The following is a 23,200-nucleotide window of genomic DNA, read 5'->3' as shown; positions in this document are numbered from 1 at the left end:
TCTCGCACCGCTCTCAGACGGTTCGAGAGTTTGTTGTCAACGAGACCAGCAAGATTGTTCCTGTCACTCGTCTCCAATATTTGGTAATCTCGTCGAACACACTGCAAAATGGATGAGTTCCAGACCGGAGAAGAGGTATTTAATTCGAGGTTTATTTAGATTCGAATATATACAGGGAGAACTCGCTTATATTTAGTTAGGATGAACTGCATACAGTCCCGAGACTGACTGGTCGACAAGTTTCAGTGATGTTTCTAGTGCCCACTTACCACTGTACAGTACAGACAGTACCATGTTTTGTGAAGTGTCAACTATTTGGAACTACTTCTGAGTGACATTTGATTTAGCAAGGTATCACAGTAAATTGGGATCAGACATATCATAGATCTGAAGTCGTAATAGTTTGATATAATGATTTTTTGAGCCCCCCCCCCCCCCCCCACCACCACACACACACTCACACCAGTCTGTTACTGACCCTCTTATATAATTAACTGCTTTAAGTTAACTAAATACTACAATTGATTTTAGCTGTAAAAAACCTGGTCCACATCGATCATAATAACACACGTTTATATTTACAGGCGACGAGGTTTGTGCATTGTATCTAATGTTCTTTAATTTTCTCAGGAATCATTGACTGATAGGCATTCATATGAATGTTTATCATAGTTATGTGTTACAATCTAACAATCAGACACAAAACGGTAATCAGTCTGCAGATTATGTTATTCGTACTTTGCTTGTTGTACAGTATAGTTTATAAAAGGCTGATGACTGATATATGCTTGGGTACATTCATAAATGTATAAATTACAGCTATTAGACATATTAAATTCTTTTTTTCAGACCGCCTTTGTAACAGATGAAGTAACAAACATCATTAAAGAGGTTGGTATTATCTTAGTTTTCTCTCAAGACAAACAGAAAATACAGTTTTAATTGGAACTGATATATAGGAATTCAGTTGTTCAAGTTGCTGGAAAATGAAATGAACAGTAGCAGATGCTAATTAATGAGTTACATTTCTTCAAATTCAAGCAAAGAGTAATGGACTAAATAGTAGGTAAAAGACAGTCAGTAAAATTCCCTTATTGTTATAAACCAATATAATAATTTTGTTTAAAATTCAGTCGATTGAGGGTGCAATAGGCGGCAATGCTTACCAGCATAACAAGGTTAACCAGTGGACTTCCAATGTAGTGGAGCAGTGTCTCAATCAGCTCACAAAACTAGGAAAGCCATTCAAATATATTGGTAAGTTGAAGATAACCATATATGAGGGCAGGAATGGATCCCATAACGCTAGACTCAGAATCCAACCCTGCATTATTTTATTGTGTGTTGTGGAGCATATATAGCTGCTGTATTTAAGTTGATAAGACAGAATATCATATGTTTAGACTTGGGACTAATTATCAAAAATTAATAAGAAATAAAATGAAACCAATTCATTAATGCCAAAAATTAATCAGAAGAGCCTGGAAATGAAAAAACATACAAGACCTTTTCTTACACATATATGAACTAGTTAATATTATAGGAGGTATCATTTATCAAGTTCTGAAGAAGACCAATGATATAATGTGTCCAATGTGTATGCTTTCTGTGTTTTTTTTTTTAAATAATTAACAAAAATATAGACACAATGTATATTCAAATTCAAATCTTCCAGATGTGTACCAGTAAATTGATTATTTAGATTATAGTACATTTGTATAGGTGCTAAAAACACATTAATTCATAAAAATTATGATAATTGATGGTCTATTGTTTATGTGCATAAAAATATTGATTATAAAAGAAACATATAATCTTGTACATGTTTCTAAAATTATCCACATATATATGATTATAACCTATTAGACTTTGGCATCACTGGAGGCACATGGATATGTTCGATTGTTCTGAATGTATTTTATTTATTTTTATCATTTATTTTGTTCCATTTTTTTCAGTGACATGTGTAATAATGCAGAAAAATGGTGCAGGGTTACATACAGCAAGCTCCTGCTTTTGGGACAATACAACAGATGGTAAGCTTTTGGTTGATATGAGTAATGTCAGGTTTAAAATCCTAAGATTAGACAAATATAGTAGACCATAGTCTGTTGTAGTGGTGTTCCGATTAATCAAGTTCATAGAGTATCACTTGTTTGAGACGTTTGATCAATTAATCGAGTAAGAAATCTGTAATCGAGTTTCGTCGGAAGTGCCCTACATCAGGTTTTATGAAAATATATTAGCCGGATTTCAGGTAAACATACGCAAATTCAGCTTGACAATGTCTACAACACAGTCGCTTGCGGGAAATGGTTATGCTTGTATCATACAAAATCAAGCGTCACATTAACTGGTACAGTGTAGTAATACTAGGGGAAATGCAAACGTACCGATGACTAAGATTTCGTTTGTGAGAACATAAGCGACTAGCTATGGAAGCAACGTTAACGTATACAATCTTCAATCTGAATTGTGAGATAGCTTAATCTACCTGTTTACATATATTCTAAATATATGTATCTTGGACTATCCTGTTATATAATTTGTTAAGTGTATTTATATTGCCTATTGCTTTTGAATTTAGGTAGCTGTACCGTGAGATGGGAGAACAAGACCATGTACTGTATCGTCAGTGTGTTTGGACTCGCCATATAAGGACTTCAAAGAATGACAAGACATCTTATTCTGTGGTTTTAAAGACAAATGACAAAGTCAAAGTGATCAGAGCCATTCTATGTGTACACAAGTCCAGAAATTGCCATTGTATATATCATAGAATTGGTAAAATGACACCTACATCACCAAGATCACTTTGAGGTTCTGTTTACAAGATATTTAAAATTTGAAAAAGAACATCAGCTTCATAAACCAGCACAATGACAACTTAATATGTCAATGATATCTGGATCTGACTTGCACAGCAGGTTTTTTTCAGTCTTTTGTTGAATTAAAATAATTGTTGAAGATATTTTTAACATATGCATCAAAGAGCATTGTAAAAAGAATTGAAAGAAAAAAAGAATTGAAAGAAGAAGTTTGAATATGGTAATTCAAGATATTATGAACAAAAAATAGTATGACATATTTGTTCAGTTAAACACCAAGTCCAAAGCTTGATGTATTTATTTCTAAAGTTAAAAAATGTGTCCTTTGATAATTATCATTCATTAAATTGACCTCTCGGTGACCTTTTTTTAATGAGTGACATCATTTTATTTGTGTTAAAATACTTCAGTGAAGAACTAAATGATAATTCATAGATTAAACAAAAAAAAATCAGGACAAATGTAACTTTTCATTGTTTAACTTGCAGTATTAGCCAGAAACAATGGTACAGTTTTCTCTTGAGACACAATTTAAAACCTCTAGTTGTATATTTCAGTTTTCTGTGATATCAGTTGGGTTTTCTTTCTTTTTTAGTTTCCACACAAGAATAATCATCAAATCTCCATATAGCTAGTCTTGTGTGGTTGGTGAGATAGAAGGAGTCAACCCATGACAAATTCTCTTATTTATATACATTTCATGACAGAAAAAATATGACCAATCTAAAATATAGGTTTCATGTTATTTTGAATTTTTCAAGTAGCATGTGTAATGTGCTGTCCTCTTGATACTAAGTTCAAAAGTACAAGGCTTAGTATTGTATATATATGTCTAAAATACAATATAAAATTTTTCATTACATGATAATTTCTGCGATCTTTGGAATGATTTATAATACTATTATTAATACATATTTATTGCAAAGGATAAAAGCATTGCATTATGTTAAGAAACGCCATGAATTTGAAAATGATTCCATTAATAGATTTTGTACACCAGATTATTAGGAGTTTCTATTATTTGTAAAGTTTTGCAAGTAAGCAAAATCCCCTGAAACAAGTTTTGTTGAGACACAGTATTTTAAAAATTGAAATAATTGAATAAATATGAGTACATGTATCTGGTACATTTTCTTTAAGTCTTTTTATTACAAAATAGCTATTAACTGTGTGAAACAAGTGTTTATTGTATAGTCAGAATGTAGCATCTGGTGTATTTATTGATTTTTTTTTCTTAATAAATTGTGTTCAGATACAAACTAGTGTTAAGTTCTTATTCATAAACATGGAAGGTAAACTTACTTGTTCAAATGGTTTGAAACCAGATTGTGACTTTTCTGTATAAGCTTGAGTGTGAACTTCAGTAACTGCTCTGCAGACTTGAAGGTGTAATGATAATGTTACCACATAGTTCATGAATATATTGTGTTTACTGATGGATGGAATCATTCTATGTGCCGTTTTTAAAATGTCACAACTTCTGACTGGGAATACAGAATATAACGCCACACATTCATATTCTAACAGAAAAGGGACCCCTCCACCCGACTCAAAGAAGAAAAAAAGAGTGAAAACCAACAATCCATATCAATCTTAATTGACTTAATTGATTACCTGCAATAACCAATTAACTTTTGACATGGTGTGGCACAGAAACATCAATGGATAGAAGTTGTTTCAAATGACTTTGAACTCTGAACTAATGACATAGAAGTGTACTGTTTGTAAAAGACACTTAATTTAAAAAGGATTTGACTCGGTTTTGATGATATTACCCAAAAGACACTTAATTTCAATTGAAAAATAATCAAGACAAGATGAAACAGCAACTTGAGACAATTTTACATTATCTGTAAACATCTGCGTAGATCCTCGAAATGAGTATGATTTTGACTGATCCCCAAAATCAAGTTTTTACTATTTGGTTTGAAGATACATGTCTATTTGTCATGTTTTGAACCACAAGATTTACCAGAGATCGACTTCTGAAACTGCTTTTGACCAAGATTCAACTGTAACAGTCTGCCAGTTTTTAGGTCACCTGAGACAAAAGTCTCAAGTGACCTATTCTAATCGCCTTTTGTCCTTCGTGCGTCCAGCAGGAAGCTTCTATGGCTAAAGGTCAACCAAAATTGTAAATTATATGGTCCCCACCCCCCAGGGGCCTGAGGGGCAGGGCTAAAAAGGGTCAAATTGACTAAAACTTCTTCTCTACTCTCAGATATGGTGGAATCAAACACTCTTCATAGATGAAAGGGTCTTAGGTACTTTACCAAAATTGTAAATTTCATGACCTAGGCCGGGGTCTCACGTTTGCCCCTGGGGAGGGGGTAAACTTTACTGTAGTTTATATAGGGAAATCACATTTTTGACTATAATTTGTTTGATTTCTCTTGGAATTCATTCTAACTTGGTTAACATTATCAGCTTGTGAAGGCAGTTTGATGGTATACACATGTTGGCCCTGACTGACCCCCAGGGGCTGATGGGCGGGTCTAAAAAGGGTCAAATTGACTGAAATTTCAAAAATCTTCTTCTCAAGACCGAAATAAGCTGGAATCAAATACTCTTTATATATGTAAGGGTCTTAAGGTGCTTTACTAAAATTTTGAATTTTATCACCCTGGGGTCTCAATTTCCCCCTGGGGAGGGGGTAAACTTTACTATAGTTTATATAGGAAAATCACATTTTTGACTATAATTTGTTTTGATTTCTATTGGATTATATTCTAATTTGGTTAACATTATCAGCTTGGGATGGCAGTTTGATGGTATGCACATGTTAGCCCTGACTGACCCCCAAGGGCTGATGGGCGAGGCTAAAAAGGGTCATATTGACTGAAATTTCAAAACTCTTCTTCTCAAGACCAAAATAAGGTAGAATCAAATACTCTTCATAGATGGGTCTTAAGGTGCTTTAATAAAATTATGAATTTCATAACCCTGGGCCCACACATTTGCCCCTGGGAAGGGTTCTTTTTACTATTAGTTTATGTAGGGAAATCACATTTTTGACTGATTTGTTTGATTTCTTTTGGAATTCATTCTAACTTGGTTAACATTTTCAGCATTGGATGAAAGTTTGATAATATGCATATGTTGGCCCTGACTGACCCATAGGGGCTGATGGGCGGGGGCCAAAAAGGGTCAATTAAATTAACTGAAATATTTCAAATCTCAGGTGACCGTTAAGGCCCATGGGCCTCTTGTTATACCTTATTGTTCATCAGATAGCTATAAAATTAATTTAGTAAGAAAGAAAGACACAAAAATTGGCGTTATTAATATTTTTATTTATTTTATTGACTAATTAATAAATACAAGCTGTATATTTGTAAGGTTTCCTCATACTATTCCACTGCAATATTAATAAAGAATTCAGTCAACATGATTGAATATGATTGACATGACAATGACTGATCATCAATTTTGTTTAGTCTCATAAGTTCTGCTCTGAGGATACTTGACAGGAGCACTAGAGAAAACACTTTGATTGGAAGTTTGACCAGACAAAAGAATATCACAGTTAGATTGTTGGCTGGTATCTAGAGGAGCTGTTCCCTCCTCTTTTGATTCATTATTGGAACAGTCATCAAAAGATTGAATGGTACTTTCATTTCTGATCAGACGAGTGTCCACAATACTAGACTTAGGTATGAGGACTGGAGTTGTCTCCTCTGTAATCTGTGTGACAGGGTTTGAAGCTGTATCAGCACTTTGCTGTGTGTATGTGTAGTTGTTGGTATATCCAGTACATGGTTCAATATCGGGTGTGGTGGTATACGAATCACTGGTCGTAAGCTGACCCTCCATACCAGCTGTCTGAGAGTAAGTTCCCAGATAAGGATTCACTACATTGAAGGAAGAAGGTGGTGGTACATTCAAGTTTGGCTGTCCATATACATCAAATTGTGCCATTAGATTATGTTGAAACCCTCCAGAGATATTCTGATTTTCAGCCGATAGGCCATACCCAGTAACTCCTGATGTTTTGTCCTGGTTATAACTCAAGTCTGGATTACATAACTGATTTTCAGAAGAAGATGGTGCATTATTTGCCTCCATTTTGTTGGTTTGTCCGGGTAACGGAATATCCCCAACCTGCATACTTCCTGTATAAGACCCAATATCTAACTTGGTATCACGACTCTGTTGGGTTTTCAAAACTTCTTTTCGTTCCCTTTTCAGAAACTCTTCAAGATCCTTAATATCTGTGCAAGGACTCAGTTCTACTTTTTCATTACAGTTTGATGGAGCTGTTGCAATGCTAGTCATTTTGCTGTGAGTTTGAGATTGTATATTAGATTTTTCGATCACATTATACCCAGGGTAAGATGAGGGCGGCATGCACTCATAAGAGGGAATGTTCCACTTAGTTCTTGTGTGGTCCTGTTTATTATCTGAGAATGCAGAAGGTGATCCAAACTCCAATTTTCTATTGCCTCCATGTTGGTTTCTATTTGCCGACAAATTAGTACCTTTCTTAGTATCACAATAGTAAAATGATGGTGGGGCAAATTCTGATTGTCTTTCCTCACGTTTCTCCTCGAAATATTTCTCTTCTGTTGTTGCCTTCTGATAAGGGAATAGTCCTGTAAGAAAGTATAACATGGCAATTTGAGAAGTTTAAAACTAAAAGCTAATTTGTCATCATTAATAAATAATTTTATGTTAAAAATTCACAGTTTTTGTAGATGAAAGTCCCAGCAAAAATAACAATAAATATCTCTTCATCAAAAATCAATTAACTACTGATACATAAATCAGATTATCATGTTCTGAGAGATAAAAAATAGGAATAAAAATATGTCATTAACTCCAGTTGCCTGTCTTTAATGTCCGTAGAATCAGACGTGTGTAAAAGGTATTTTTGAAATTAAAATTGCATTATAAACATCATTTTCATTTTTTTTTTCTGCTACACTTACTGTCTTTGCCCTTGTCCCATTCCCGCTCCGGTTTGTCCTTATTAATGTTAACATCCCTGGTCAATAGTTGAGGTTCTTCTACTGCTGGCTTCTTCATAGCTTCCTGATCACTACCTGTCATCTTCAACTGGGCATCTGTAAAATGTAAATCACTGGTACAGCTTTAAGGAAATCTATAAAGCACCTCTCCTAGGAAAATCATGAAAATGACTAAAAAAAACCCAACAACAATAAAACAAAAAAACTGACAACTACTTTACAATGGTAATTTATTCTATACAGACATACACCCTTGTTTACACCCTAAACTTCATTGCAGGGATTATCATTTAAAGTAAGCTTAATGATGTCAAGCACAAGTCATTGATCATCACCTTTATCCATTTTTACGGTGGGTAAATTAAAGTTAGGGTACAGTAGTTCACTTCACTATTACCGGTAATACCAAATATACCCAAATTAGGTATTCCATTAGTTGTAAGGAAACTGTTATATGTACCTTCTTCGATATCTGTGCTGACCAATCCAGCCCCCTGTTGTTTCCGTTTTTTAACCTTGGCAAGTCGAGCATCAAGCATAGCCTTACGTTTTTCCTTCAGTCTCTCTCTCCTTGATCGCTCATCAAGAGTCTTGACAATTCAGAAACGTGAATAAATGTAATAAACTATATATAAATTACACAGAAACACACAAGTGAATCTATAAGTGAATTTGTTGGGGAGTTACATAAACATTAAACAGTAAACTGTAGATAAGTCTTCTCTGATTGTAAAACTTAAATCCTATATCACGTACTATCAACAGATGGATGTAACACAGCCATGAAAGCATACAAATTATGAAAAATACTTTTTTTTTTCATTTGTATCAAAACCTTCAAAACTGATCATGAAAGGAAAATATTAACCAGAATCTGTGTACTACATGTACTTGTGTACAAAGAATAAAACATCACTTGATTAAAATAATAAATAAATTTGTTGGTGTTTTGCACATGTTATTAACACAGTAATGCTATGTTTTGTCAATTGTGGACTGACGTCAATCTAGGAGGGATGTTGATTATTTTAGAACAGTATACTTAAGTCTGTCTGGTATTCAAACAACCTTGATAACTACAAAGGATTAACTCACCTGTTGACGTAAATCACCTAAAGTTTCCATCTCCTTTTGTCTTGTCTCGTCTGTCTTGGAAAACTGGAAAAAGCCAGTACCATGATCTCTGATTTCTGAAATAGTCATCAAATATGATAATTTAGTATTCACAAAGTTACATTTGGTATGGACTACTTATGTACAACAAGTGCACTTGCCAGAAAGTGACTTAAACATGATCTAATATACAGAGAATATATACAAAACTGTTTTGGCCAGTACAAAACCAAGGTACAGTGATTTTCCTTCAAACAAGTGGTAAAGATAACTGGTCAATTGGAGACAATGACACCAGTTTAAAGTTTATAACCGGAAAAGTTGTCTCCCCTTCTCCACTTCCTCATCACACTGAATCCTATTAATCAGGGGATACTATATGCAAAATCAGATTAAAATCCACAAATAATCCCCTGTCCACAAATAAGCCATTTTCTTTGTTTTTACAGAATCGTTACTTTTAAAATAATAAGCTGGAAATGTTTCAGAAATAAGGTCTCTCCTAATTTTAATACTAAACTTTGACACTAAGGGAAGGGGCTTATTTCAGTATGAAAATAGCAATCCCTGTTGTTGGCATGGATGGAAGAACACATGGGATCTTGATGTTGAAGAAACTTGTCCAGGGGTACATGGAGAAATCCTTGGGGTCCTGCAGGTGACCCATACATTCTATTGGGATATCTAATACCAGTTAACTCCATAGAAGGCAAGTGCTATATCTACGAGACCAACTGTACTAACAGAGCATTTTGTAATGAAGACACAAATGGATCATGCTACCCTATAATACATATTAGATTTTAGTGAAGAATTACAACCAAACCATACACTAGAGTAGTGACTAGGCATTGCTTACCATCTAACTGTATGTTATAGTGAATAAGCAAATTGTACATCAGAGCAATGTCCCTAGATTACACCTACCATCAAACTGTACATTGGAGTAATGAACTGGCCCATCAAGATTAGCATGTGCCTCTTCCTCCCATTTCTGTCTCTGTATCTCCCGACGCATGTCCTCTGACAATAGTGTGGGCTTGTCACTCGACATTAAGGGCATGGTCTGTTTTGATGGATCCACAAACCTGTAATATATTGTGGTGTAAATGTGATATAATTTGGCTATGTTTATCAGGCTGATAATGTTTGTCAGTACAGATCTGAAGTACAATCAGTCACACTTTGTAAGATAAGCTTCAATCAAGTTTATTCAATTTGAAGTTTTGTATTGAATAAGTATACATGTACAGTTATATATTCAAATAAGCTTTAGCTAATAGTCAAACTACAGATGTCTGTATCAAGACTAACCTAACACCAGAACTCTTGTCTTTCTCTGTCAGGTCCTTTAAATCTTTCCTCAAACATGTTCTAGTCCTCCCAAAGGCATCAACATAGTCCACCCTGTTACACACCGGACACAAAAAGGTAGAACACAGTAAATCATTGTATACAGTCATTTGGTACTATTAATAATTCATAGCATGTGGATAAAAAATAAAAGTTGTACATGGAAAACGGGATCTCAATCATCCATTGTATTAATTACATTTTTAATTTATTTAACTTCATGAAGTAAATGAGAAATTGGGATCATGTAATCAGTAAACACTGGCAACATGTGTAACATGATAACGAAGTCGAGAAACCGTATCAATCAGGCTTGCCTTGACTGTTACCTGCTGGATTCAGTATTTTCCTTTATATATTACCATGAACACCTGTTTTTTCAGGATTATCAGCTGCATTGATACATCATATCATTATTTTTCAAAAATGTATTGAATAGATTAAAGAATTCAATGCCAAAAAAAAAATTAAAAAATCTAACTAAATGAAAGGTCCTAGTTACTTTTTGTGACACTGCACTAATAATATGGTATAGCAACACTTAGTAATCTAGGAGTATTTTTTTCAAAACCAAACTTGCCATTCCTCATCCCTGCTGGCTGGTGGGGGAATGTCTGCCTTCGACATTATCTCCTCTTCTTGTTTTCTCAGTTCCTCTTCTTCCTCCTTCTTTTTCCTTTCCCTGTCTTTTTCTCTGACATCAACCATTTGATCTATGACTTTCTTTTCAAAATCCACCAAGTACAATTTGCTGCCATCTTCTTCTGTTATGAAATAAAAAAAAATACATAGTACATCCTTAGTGACATTATTTCATGCCAACACCATTCCTTCTTGGGGACATTTTCCATGATATCATAGTTAAGAATAAAAGTTTAATAAAGTACATTATCATTATTGGTTATTCAGAACTCCATTGTTTGTTTTGTATGTTAATATATTCAGATTTAATGACATCTAATGTATTACATAAATCATTATCCAAAACTATGTGCAGACAACAAACATGAGTCTTAAAATCAAAATTTAATTGGAGCCAGTCCAGTTGTTGACATGTTTTGATCCTTGAGCAGGTTGTCATCAGACCAATTATTGTTCAAAATGATGACAGGAAAAGCTCAAATTATAAAGCTAGAACATCAGAAAGGGAGACAACACTGTCAAATAAAAAAAAAAAAAAAAAGGAAAAAGGAAATATACTGCACCTGGAATTTCTGATCCTTGAGTTATTTTGTCATACATCTTAGCTTTTTCTTGAAGTCTTTTCCTTAAAAAGAAAACATTTTAGAGATTAACTTTAGTTTACAATACAACTTATTTAATATTAGTATGAACAGTTAATGGGTTAATTATCAAAAGTAGGATCATGATCTCATTATATATTATAATTCTTATAAACAATTCATAGATATGTGTAGTCTGATTATTTTTTGCCTTTCACAATATACATAACAGTCCAAATTAATTACTGTGAACATATATTTATCTTAGTGCACTCAGTGTTTGGTGCTTACCTGATTTAATCAGATCATTGCCGTGATAAATTGGTGCACCAAACCGTACTTGACATAGAAAAGAATTTAAGAACTTCACTTAGGGCAATAGTGAACCTTAATCTAGTGGAGGTCTTTAACTGCAAAAAGCCTTAAAACATGATTACCACAAAAATATGTACAGTATAATTACTAACCTTGAGTTTTCCAAAGCATTTTCCTCCTCTGCTTTCCTTTCAAAATCCCTCCGTGCTCTTTCAAGAACACCTTTATTTTTCTTGCTCCATATATCATTCTTCTGTTGGCAAAAATCATATTAACAAAAAAAGAATTAATAAAAGTACAGTAAATGTATCTTGTCTGTAATTAATCAATTCGAAATTCTGAAAAAAATAGGATCTTACATCAGCTTGTGTATCATATGATATTTAATAAACATATAACTAAACTAATTTTAAATCTAAGGACCCCGATAAAAAAAGATAATTATACAATTAAATAGAAAAATACAATCAGTTTATAAGATATAAATGTCACATATATCAAGTTATATTTGTTTGTTTTTGCTTAACATCCTATTAACAGCCAGGGTCATTTAAGGACGTGCCAGATTTTGGAGGTGGAGGAAAGCCAGAGTAGTCCACCCAGTGTCATCCCCAGAGTCTTCCCGAGTAGGGCAAGGTCTGTTTTGGATGAGGTGATGGAGATGTTAAAAGCAGACCTAGCTTTAAGTGATGATTCAGTGAGATCAACACCAAATACATCAGAGGAGGAGCCAGAAATATATGTGGAATACAGGAACTTGAATTACAAATCAGAATCATGTCCACATTATGCTTGGATGAAAAAGACTGTGCTAAAAACATGTTATAACCGTGAAGGAGTTTATTTTAATTTAATTGGTAACCGTAATGTTAATAGTAGAGAGGTACAAGGGTCGACATTTGATAGTATTTATTAGGTCTAAAGATATGTAGAATAACCGTTCTTACATGTATTGTACATGATGTCATAAGTAACAAGTGAAGTCTGCCCACATTTTTAGTACTTCAGGAGTAGATTTTGACAGTATTGTTGTCCTGAGGTAGCCCAACTTTATGGGCAAACTGCGCCGGTACTTAATCTACCAATTAGACAAACAGATGCATCAGTTTCCAGTATGATATAGTATAGCAAACCTTTTCTGATGTTTTTGGACGGATGTAGCTTAAACCTTTGTCATTTAGTTTTTGCTGTTTGAATTCTTCTTGTTTCCTATAAAGTTCTGCCTTCAAATCAACCAACTGAAATAAAGGAAAAAATACATGAACATGACTTCAGTTATGGTGTAAATCATGAAATTACTTAAACAAAAAGATCGTGAAGGATGTGAGAACAAGCTAAGGAACAGTTATTATCAAGGACATTCTAAAATGCACAACAGTACACAGGAGACAAACTGCTGAGGAAACACTTTCGAATTCCATATAAGAACTTTAAAAAGTGAGGCAGTAAGGGTTCCCGGAAGACAGAAAACAGATTGGAATTGTGCATTTAACACCTGGGATTTACTAAAGGGGTCATGGCCTAGTTTTTCATTCTTTTTCTTTTTCCTTGGGGGTTATATTTTGTCCAGTGTGTCATGGTGTGACCAGAAACCCCAGATTGTGTTCAGCAAAGACTATGTCATGGTCAGAAACCCCAGATAGAATTTCAGTATGAGTTATTTGATTTGGGAAATTTGTGATAAGGAGATCGAGGACATTGTCGTTTCCGGTGGGATTGAAATTAATTGTAATGACACTGAATGAGGGTTTCATCTAGCAAGTTTGCAAAGACATACACATGTACTACTGTAGTGTGCTTTTGCATGGGCTGTTTTAGGTTTAAGGACTTGATCTATATTCTCTAGTTTTATGAGAAAATGTCCATTTTAATTTACTTGGATATAAAACAGTACTGTATATGAAATCAGTAAAAGACAATTCAAAAACATACGGATGCTGTCTGTATCTTCTCTTTTTCCATTTTCAAGCGCCTCTCTCGTTACAAAGCGTTTACATGCCACAAATTAATGCCAGAAATCGGAACAGGTAGTTTCTAATACCAGCTACCAATAACGGACATAAACATATTAGTTCCGAATTTATCTTTCAAATAGTTTGTTTCCTAACCTTTTTCGACGATACATTAGCAATCAAGTTTCCAAAATGATCTAATACTATCGTTCTATTCATCAACATAATTTTGTAATGGTAAGCATTCTTAAAACGATTTCCAAAGTTGTTGTCTGCTTATTCCGAAACACATGGATATTTTTCCAGATACTTTTTTGATTTCATGCAATGCAGCTGGCATGTTTATTGATTGTACATGGGATATTTTTATCGGAATTATTCATATTGATTGAGCTTCCAACTTATGCGGATACACATTACCTTAGTTGTTTTTGAACAGCTCATATAAGATTTTCTCAGTGCCATTGCCATTCCGGACTGCGCTGCCCGTCATTGTTTAAAAAATTACATTAGCTGTTTACGACATCCAATTATGAAGATGGAGTCGGTAGGAAAGTGAAGGTAATACAAACATTGATTGTCTTTCGTTTTTTGGTTCCACAATGTGCATTTCTTAGCTATTTAGATGCATTGTATATCTACACATCCCTGATGGCTGCAGTTCGCAATAATCTCACTGTGAATTTTACTTTGATTTGTTTACGAAAGAATAAATCAATTCATACATGTACAGTAGATACAAATGAATCCCATACAAATGCTAGCACAGTTAGTCAGTGATTGGATGTTAGCTGATTTCGTGAAATCGTTTGACATTTTGTTTTATATATATACAATGTACATGTAATCAATTTGATAATATAAGTACTTTTATTACAAACTACATATGCTTTGTTTACCGTCGTTATGTTTACCCAACATGATGTCTACACAGTAGGTATGTATGATATTATAAAAAAAAATAGCCAGAAATACATAGTACCTGTATTGATTTAAATAAAAGTGTTGATCAGTCCCTGTACCCGAATTGTAACAGAGTGCAGGATTAATTAAATTTAAATCACTGCGATGGATCGAACCCGGCACCTCTGGCTTACTAATTTTACGCTCAACCGATTGAGCTAAAGAGAAGATCTCTAAAGCCGAGTGGTATTGCGGCTAGTATTTACCAGGGTTACATACTACTCCCCCCTTCAGGAAAGAACTCGTCCTCAAGTTTCCAGGCAGGGGCTAACAGTGATGCTTATGGAGCAAGGCTGAGTATCCCCCCCCCCCCCCCCCCCCCCCCCCGAGTCCCTACATGCATATGGGCGCCAATGTATCTAGAGTGCATGATTAATTAAATTTAAATCACTGTCTCCGCTATGGATCAAGTCTGGGACCTCTGGGTTACTAGTCTTTCACTCTACCAATCGAGCTAAAGAGAAGATCTCTCTAGCCAAGCGGAATATTGTGTCTAGTATTTACCACGGCTACAATGTTGCAAAGGTAGAGTACTTAAGATAAGGTGTTTGATTTTTCATTAAATATGGTTATCATGATTTTTCATTAAATATGGTTATCACAGTGACATATCAAGCCTTATGTTAAAATTAATACAGGTAGAACTTAAAAAGAGAATAAATCCACTATGTGCCTTTTTTTTTCATTAACTTTTGAAATAAAGCATCTGATTGTGAAGGCACAATGATTTATTCTCCTTAAATCTTAAATTTAATGTGACATATCTGTGTATTCTGTGATATTGATATATAAGGCTAAATGGTTTAAAATTTCTGTAGACAATGAACAAGGCTCCCCCAATGTCAACCGATGGATCACCTATGGTGGCTCAGCCATCTCCTATGATGGGGATTGCACAGCCACCGCTAGGAATGAGGCAGCCCCACCCAAGTCCTGTCCAAATGGCACCTCAACCAACTCCTGCAGGTGAAAATAAGGTCCTTGACAAGCGCAGACTCCAAGAACTAGTAAAAGAAGTAGATCCACTGGAACAATTGGATGATGATGTGGAAGAGGTGAATTTATTTATACATTACCATACCTTAACCCTAAACATCAGTAAAATTAAAAAGAGATCAGCTTAATGACATTAAGTAACATTAAGTAAATTCATCTTCCATTTAACATTACCGTAATAATGTTAAATGGAAGATGAATTTCCATATTTATCATCAAATAAGCCCTCTCCCCTAACGAAAAAAAATTATAATGTCAAATATTTGGAAGGGCTTATTTGTGAACCACTTTTCATTTACTGTCTTGAAATTGATGATTCCACAAAAAAAAGGAGATAATAATAATAATAAGAAGGGGCTTATATGCAGATAAATACAATCACAGGGGCTTGGCATGATTTTCCAAATGATAGTCCATATAGTTGACACTATAATACATATATATTATAAATATAGAGGATATTGAATGGTTGCCCGTTTAATATAACATATATTTCACGAGTATGACAGAATATCGATATTTTCATGAGTGCGAAGCACGAGTGAAAAATATCGAAATGTTCTGTCATATGAGTGAAATGTATGTTATATTTAACAGGAAATTAAACCATTCAATTTTCTTTTTATTGCATTTAATTTCATATACTAAAAAAAAAAATGAAAGCATTGAAAAATTATTAGTTTCAAAAAGTGCAGGAATCATTAATGACGTCATCTCTTTGCGATGTTACTCCACGTCAACTTGACGGCGCCATTTTGAAAGGACTGATCAACACAATTCAAGCATTTTCTGCTGTTATCGGCGAATATGTGCATGAATAGCTAACGTCAAGTATTTTGTCAAAAACTAGTCAGAATATTTCAGAATTACAGCAAACTAACCAATTTATCTATCTTCGCTTCGACTGGAAAAATCAGCAAATTTCAACGAGGTGAATACAAAGGTTAGCTCTTGATTGATCAAAAACGGAAAACTTATGTTTTCACTGCAAAACTTATATTTTCACTGCAAAATCTTATATTTTCACTACAAAATCTTATATTTTCACTGCTCATAGCTGCAGTGAAAATATAAGTTTTATTAGTTTGATGAAATTCTATATTTCACTGGCAAAAATGCAATAAATATGTATATATATGGACTTTCATTTGGAAAATCGTGCTAATCCCCTGTGAATACAGTATAATGGTCATTTAGTTTTCCAAGTATTTATATGATTTTGGCATTCTCATCTGATTTGATAGAATAAAAAGATTTGGATTTTAATTTTCTGTGGTGTTCAGTAAGCCAAAATAGTAAGGTGCTACGTATACTTTTAATAGGTTATTACATTGGGAGGAAACTCATCACAATTATTGTTGTCAAATGTAGGTATTACTCCAAGTGGCAGATGATTTCATAGACAGCATTGTCAACTCTGCCTGTCAAATTGCCAAACACAGGAAGTCGAGCACATTAGAGGTTAAGGATGTTCAACTACACCTTGGTAAGTCACTTCGTTTGTGACTAATTTCAAGATTTTTTAATTAGAGATAGATGCACATGACCAGAGTTTGATTTCTCTTTCATGATGTTAAAAGGAAGGCAGTTTTCTCTTGGTACCCTGTTTTCCCCACGCAATGGCCACATATTAACAAACCTGTAATTTAAATCCAAACCTATCAAATGAATTAATTAAAGGTAAGCTGTCCGATTATGTTGTAATGTAAGTATAGGTTTGACATAGAAGAGACTGTAATGTCCTTGATTTCATGGTTACATTCTATGATCACTAAATTTTGTGTTTGTGTTGTATAAAGAAAGTAATACATTGTCAATTTAACTTTTTTCATAATACTTGTCCTTCCCCCCTCCCCCCCTGTAAGTAAAGACAATTTTTTATAAAACAATGTATTCTAATTCATCAATTCATATTTAGTATATATTAACTCTATAAATTTTGTTAACAGAGAGAAATTGGAACATGTGGATTCCTGGCTTTGGATCTGATGAATTGCGTCCATATAAAAAAGCTTGTTCTACAGAAGCTCACAAACAGGTAGGGAGTGCTGACGTTGCCTGCTAGTTCTATGTTAATGAAATTCTGCAAGTTATCCCTTCACAAGTCACATGCACATATACTAATCGACCAGCAATTTCTGAGAATAATTCTGTGTAGGTTCTCTCTTAAAATGTTGTTTGTAATATTGCTATTAATTATTGTTATTAATACGAGGGCTGATTGATATGTTGTGAGGGGGGGGGGTCTTACCGTGGGAGTAAACACGAGGGGTCTTACCGGTGGGAGTAAACACGAGGGGTCTTACTGTGGGAGTAAACACGAGGGGTCTTACTGTGGGAGTAAACATGAGGGGTCTTACCGGTGGGAGTAAACACGAGGGGTCTTACCGTGGGAGTAAAGACAAGATCCTCTGTCAGCTGTCAGAATTTAATGTGCTCTTTCCTGTGAAATGCCAACTCTATTGACTATACTAAAGTATATCTTTCAGTAAATCATTGTTCAGTCATAAATATAACAATATCATGATCTTTATTGACCATTTCTGGGGTTGCAACATTGACAGGCCTTCCAGGACGGGGGTCATCCTCAAGGCTCGGTCAGCCACGCTTAAATTCTGCCACCCACCTTTTCTCTGTGGCATATGAAGGGACATCTTTCACTGGTGTTGCTTCAATATCATTATGGATATCCTTAAGTGGTAAACCGTTTTTATGCAAATATTGGATCACTGCTCTTGCACCGATTTTGTCCATTTTGCAAAAGCTGCTTGTCTTGCTTACTTTAGACTGCTTCCTCATCGATGTTAACTATGCAAATGAGACCAGTCCTTGGGAACACAGCCCTATATATTCAGAGAAAAGTAGAAAAAGAACATCCTTGAGTATCTCCTTCAATACGAGGCTCACAACATATCAATCATCCCTCATATTTGACAAAAAATATGAATGATAAATTCCTAGGCCAAAATGATCACTATTTTTTGGGATTGTTGACTGATACTACTATTGATTTCAATAATATACTAGATTGAAAGGAATGATTTTGAGAAAAATTACAAAATAAGACCCTACTTTATTTTGACCTTTTTGTTGTTTCAGAGGATGGCTCTCATACGAAAGACATTGAAGAAATATTGAAGTTTATGTGTGACGGCTGTGTGGTTGTACCTGTGTATTGTGTGACACTTGTATGTGTTTGACATATTATGTGTCTGTAACACGTTGAGAGACCTTTATCTGGCTAGATTCATTGGAACGTGAATTTATTAAGACACCCTTTATGGATAAATGTATCCAAGGTGACAGACTAAGTAATATGATTAAAATATAAATGTAATATAGCCAGTAGGAACATACCAGTGAATGTTCAGAATGAATTATATCATATATGTAGGACAGTCATAGGAGTTTACGGTCTGTGACAATATACATTGATGACTCAAGATTGACTAAATCAATGATTCCACACATGATATTTTTCCTGAATATTTTTATGTATCTTTTGTAATTTGCAATACATAATACATCGGAGCATGAGGTTATAACTATTTAGATTTTTCCTGTCATAAATAAAGATGACCGTCATCACTTTTGAGTAAGTCTCTCACACTTCATCTAGTGCACTCAGACCTGTTGTATCTTGTCCTTGTCCATCTTCACCTATCATCCATCATTCATGATCACATGACATTTTGTACTTAAAATTGCTAAATTAAAATAAGAAATAAAACTTAATGGACATTTTCAGCACATGGCTATTATACACTAGTTTTTTTTTTTAGTTTTTTAGGTCACCTGAGACAAAGTCTCAAGTGACCTATTCTAATCCCCTTTTGTCCGTCGTCGTGCGTCGTCCGTCGTGCGTCAATAAACAATTTACCTTTTCTCCAAAACCTCTAAACCAAATTCAATGAAATTTGGCTGGAAGCTTCTATGGCTAAAGGTCAACCAAAATTGTGAATTATATTGTCCCCACCCCCCAGGGGCCTGAAAATGTACAAAAGTTCTTATTGTTATTTACTATATTTTTCGACCAAACATATCTAGGGCAGTACTACCAGGTAAAATAAGGTATTTTAGGTATTCCACAATACTTTGTTTTATAAAGTAAACATTTACAAATGCTTTAAAGTAACTTCTTTCTGTCACTATTAAATAGATCTTGTTTGAATTTGAAAAAAAAATTGAATTTTTTGCAACTTTTTTATGGGAATATTCACATTTGTTTGAATTAGCTTTTACCTGGTAATAGTATTCATTAGATTCATTAAGTCAAGTCTTGAAAATTCTGTTGACTTTCGATCAATACAACCTACTTTTTTTTGTAGGTAATTATATAAGCTGAGCCATGTTTTCCAAAGAGTTACTGTTGACTCTGTTAGTCGTATGTTCATGTTTAAATTAGACAAATTAAATTCTTCAAAAAATTGTGATTCTCAATCAAAATGGACCCCTCTTTTCTAGTATTCTACTCGTTATCATAATCATATGTACAGTTTCATTGTAAGACCTGGGCCTTTGTCGTTTTTACGGTCCAAATGGTTCGACCATTGTTTTTTTTTTACATGTACTTATGAAATAAAGACAGACCTCATGATTTTATATTGCTTTCAGATGAGCCTTGACATAGACTTCCAAGGCCTGTAATAACATTTGCAGGTCCGTCAAGATATATGTTTGAAATATTACATTTGAAAACTGACAAACGAAAAGGCCCCTGAGGTACTATCCTTATGGAGTTTAGTTGTTGAGAGATTGATCTCTGGGAGTAACCAATCTTGTATTATTGAATATAGCATTTGGTAAAAGTAAACTGCATTTGTCGTTTTTTTGATACACCTGTCAAATTTATAGGAGTATTATGGTATGGTGTTGTCCATCCGTCTTAAACTTTCATTTACCCAGCAATCTCCTACATTTTTTGACCAACGGTGAACCTCTTTCAAACTTGGTACAAAATGTATACCGTACATCATAATCATAAAATTCTGATTCGACTGTTTGAAAAAGTTATTCCCATTTGTTTATTTAAGTATCAATTTTTTGTCTGCATATCTACTTTTTTCGACCAATTTTATATGAAATTGTGTTTGCTTAAAAAGAATTTTGATTCAATTATTTATTGCAAAAGGTATTCCCCTTTGTTTATTTCTGTATTTGATTTTTGTTCGTAGATCTACATTTTTCAACTGGCCTCTTTGAAACTTGAAACATGTCATGATCCTCATATGAAGCTGTCTAGCTGAAAAGAATTCCAATTCAAATTCTTTTGAACAACTTATTTTCCTCTGTTTATTCAGAGACGTACATATCACAAATAGAAAACAAATGTGATGTAGACGGTTTATTTCAGTATTCATTATTTTGTCCAGAGTTCTCAACGATTTCGAAAAGTTATTGCCCTTTGTTTATTTGGTACATGTATTTGATTTTTGTATCCTATGTTTTTTGACCAATTTCTTTGAAATTGAATTAATTAGTGCTCTGATATGAAGTTATGTTTCCCTGAAAAAAATCTGATTCAACTATTTTTCCAAAAGTTATTTCCATCAATTTGTGGTGTTAAATACTTGAGTACATACCGGTACTTGTTTTCCTTAAACTGCCGGAAAATAAAATATTGACCTTGTAGTGAAATTGATAGCATGTCAGCTATCCACTCTTAAGTTAATGAAAACCTTATATTAATACAAGATGGTACATAACAATAAATGGTTTTCGACAGATGTATATTGTTCCGCCTTTCGGTACTCTTGTTTAGCTCATCTGGTCCAAATTGGAAGGACTGGTGAGCTTATGCCCACAGCATCCGTCGTTCTGCGTCGGTCATCCATCATCTTTACTGATAACGAACTACTTAGCAGATTTCGACCAAATTTGGTGTGGAGCAACCTTGGGCAACGAAAAACCAGATTTTTAGGTCACCTGAGACGAAGTCTCAGTTGACCTATTGCATTCGCCTTTTGTCCGGCGTCATGCGTCGTGCGTCGTCCGTCGTAAACAATTTACATTTTCAACTTCTTCTTAAAAACTGCTGAACCAAATTCAATGAAATTTTACAGGAAGCTTCCATGGCTGAGGGTGAACTAAAATTGTGAATTATATGGTCCCCACCCCCCAGGGGCCTGAGGGGCGGGGCCAAAAAAGGTCAAATTGACTAAAACTTCAAAAATCTTCAAACACTCTTCATAGATGAAAGGGTCTTAAGGTGCTTTACCAAAATTGTGAATTTCATGACCCTGGGGTCTCATGTTTGCCCCTGAGGAGGGGGTAAACTTTACTATAGTTTATATAGGGAAATCACATTTTTGACTATTATTTGTTGGATTTGTATTGGAATTCATTCTAACTTGGTTCAAATTATCAGCATGGGATGACATTTTGATGGTATGTACATGTTGGCCCTGGTTGACCCCCAGGGGCTGGTGGGCGGGGCCAAAAAGGGTCAAATTGACTAAAATTTCAAAAATCTTTCTCTATACTCTCAGATATGGTAGAATCAAATATTCTTCATAGATGGAAGGGTCTTAAGGTGCTTTACCAAAATTGTGAATTTCATGACCCTGGGGTCTCACGTTTGCCCCTGGGGAGGGGGTAAACTTTACTATAGTTTATATAGGGAAATCACATTTTTGACTATTATTTGTTGAATTTTTATTGGAATTCATTCTAACTTCATTATCAGCTTGGGATGACACTTTGATGGTATGTACATGTTGGCCCTGACTGACCCCCATGGGCTGATGGGCGGGGCCAAAAAGGGTCAAATTAACAGAAATTTTAAAAATCTTCTTCTTACAGCCCAAATAAGGTAGAATTAAATACTCTTAACAGATTGAAGGGTCTTAAGGTGCTTTACCATAATTGTGAATTTCCTAGCCCTGGGGTCTCGCGTTTGCCCCATGGGAGGGGATAAACTTTACTATAGTTATAGGTAAATCACATTTTTGACTATCATTTGTTTTATTTGTTTTGAAATTCATGGTCAGTGTCTTAAAATATAAGCTGTATTTTTGGCTCGGGACAGAAAGACAAAAGTGGCTCGCCAAGGCTCGCCACTTTTGTCTTTCTTTACCCTCGCCAAAATACAGCTTATATTTTAAGACACTGACAATGTATTCTCTATTTATCCTGCAACTGCCACCGCATTGTCGGAATACACCCACCGTATATATTTTTGCTGTATAGATCTACGGCAGTGACGGAAAACAGCTGTATTTTGGAATCATAGCACGTGCGTCAGTTCGACTGACCTACTTCAAAGTGAAACTACGTTTAAAAGGCGAACATATTTCTGTCATTTTTGACACCGTTTCACTTCAAAATGATTATTTCTGATGATTATTTTTATGTCTGTTGCAGGATAAATAGAATACATGGTCAGTGTCTTAAAATATAAGCTGTATTTTTGGCTCGGGACAGAAAGACAAAAGTGGCTCGCCAAGGCTCGCCACTTTTGTCTTTCTTTACCCTCGCCAAAATACAGCTTA

The 23,200-nt window shown here is 34.5% G+C and overlaps 3 protein-coding genes across 3 annotated transcripts; 2 read left to right on the top strand and 1 right to left on the bottom strand.

Annotated features, from left to right (window-relative positions):
- LOC117327664 (dynein light chain Tctex-type 1) lies at positions 1-4,087 on the top strand. The gene is made up of 5 exons (XM_033884742.1): positions 1-135; positions 850-891; positions 1,134-1,257; positions 1,959-2,036; positions 2,588-4,087. The coding sequence occupies exons 1-5, from the start codon at positions 109-111 to the stop codon at positions 2,656-2,658; spliced, it is 342 nt and encodes a 113-aa protein (XP_033740633.1). The 5' UTR covers positions 1-108; the 3' UTR covers positions 2,659-4,087.
- Positions 4,088-6,109: 2,022 nt separating this feature from the next.
- Positions 6,110-13,810, bottom strand: LOC117327663 (coiled-coil domain-containing protein 174-like). The gene is made up of 11 exons (XM_033884741.1): positions 13,732-13,810; positions 12,933-13,037; positions 11,952-12,052; positions 11,467-11,528; positions 10,842-11,025; positions 10,223-10,315; positions 9,836-9,996; positions 8,891-8,985; positions 8,256-8,385; positions 7,757-7,891; positions 6,110-7,420 (listed from the first exon to the last, which is right to left on the bottom strand). Exons 1-11 carry the CDS (start codon positions 13,759-13,761, stop codon positions 6,252-6,254), a joined length of 2,265 nt encoding a protein of 754 aa, XP_033740632.1. The 5' UTR covers positions 13,762-13,810; the 3' UTR covers positions 6,110-6,251.
- A 404-nt stretch (positions 13,811-14,214) lies between these two features.
- LOC117327662 (transcription initiation factor TFIID subunit 12-like) lies at positions 14,215-21,436 on the top strand. The gene is made up of 5 exons (XM_033884740.1): positions 14,215-14,312; positions 15,533-15,769; positions 17,082-17,196; positions 17,660-17,748; positions 18,810-21,436. The coding sequence occupies exons 2-5, from the start codon at positions 15,536-15,538 to the stop codon at positions 18,846-18,848; spliced, it is 477 nt and encodes a 158-aa protein (XP_033740631.1). The 5' UTR covers positions 14,215-14,312; positions 15,533-15,535; the 3' UTR covers positions 18,849-21,436.
- The last annotated feature ends 1,764 nt before the right edge of the window (positions 21,437-23,200 follow it).

Source organism: Pecten maximus, chromosome 5, assembly GCF_902652985.1.
Source record: "Pecten maximus chromosome 5, xPecMax1.1, whole genome shotgun sequence".
Classification (NCBI taxonomy): Eukaryota; Metazoa; Mollusca; class Bivalvia; order Pectinida; family Pectinidae; genus Pecten; species Pecten maximus.
This window is presented reverse-complemented; position numbering and strand designations above follow the sequence as displayed.

Excerpts from the sequence above, each read along its gene's own strand:
- LOC117327664 (XM_033884742.1), top strand. The coding sequence starts at position 109 with ATGGATGAGTTCCAGACCGGAGAAGAG. Across the intron at positions 892-1,133 it reads TAACAAACATCATTAAAGAG|TCGATTGAGGGTGCAATAGG; the intron begins GTTGGTATTATC and ends TTTAAAATTCAG. Across the intron at positions 1,258-1,958 it reads AAAGCCATTCAAATATATTG|TGACATGTGTAATAATGCAG; the intron begins GTAAGTTGAAGA and ends CATTTTTTTCAG.
- LOC117327663 (XM_033884741.1), bottom strand. The coding sequence starts at position 13,761 with ATGGAAAAAGAGAAGATACAGACAGCATCC. Across the intron at positions 13,038-13,731 it reads AGAAGATACAGACAGCATCC|TTGGTTGATTTGAAGGCAGA; the intron begins GTATGTTTTTGA and ends CCTTTATTTCAG. Across the intron at positions 11,026-11,466 it reads TCAAGGATCAGAAATTCCAG|AAGAAGATGGCAGCAAATTG; the intron begins GTGCAGTATATT and ends ATTTCATAACAG.
- LOC117327662 (XM_033884740.1), top strand. The coding sequence starts at position 15,536 with ATGAACAAGGCTCCCCCAATGTCAACCGATGGATCACCTATGGTGGCT. Across the intron at positions 17,197-17,659 it reads GGATGTTCAACTACACCTTG|AGAGAAATTGGAACATGTGG; the intron begins GTAAGTCACTTC and ends TTTTGTTAACAG. Across the intron at positions 17,749-18,809 it reads CTACAGAAGCTCACAAACAG|AGGATGGCTCTCATACGAAA; the intron begins GTAGGGAGTGCT and ends TTGTTGTTTCAG.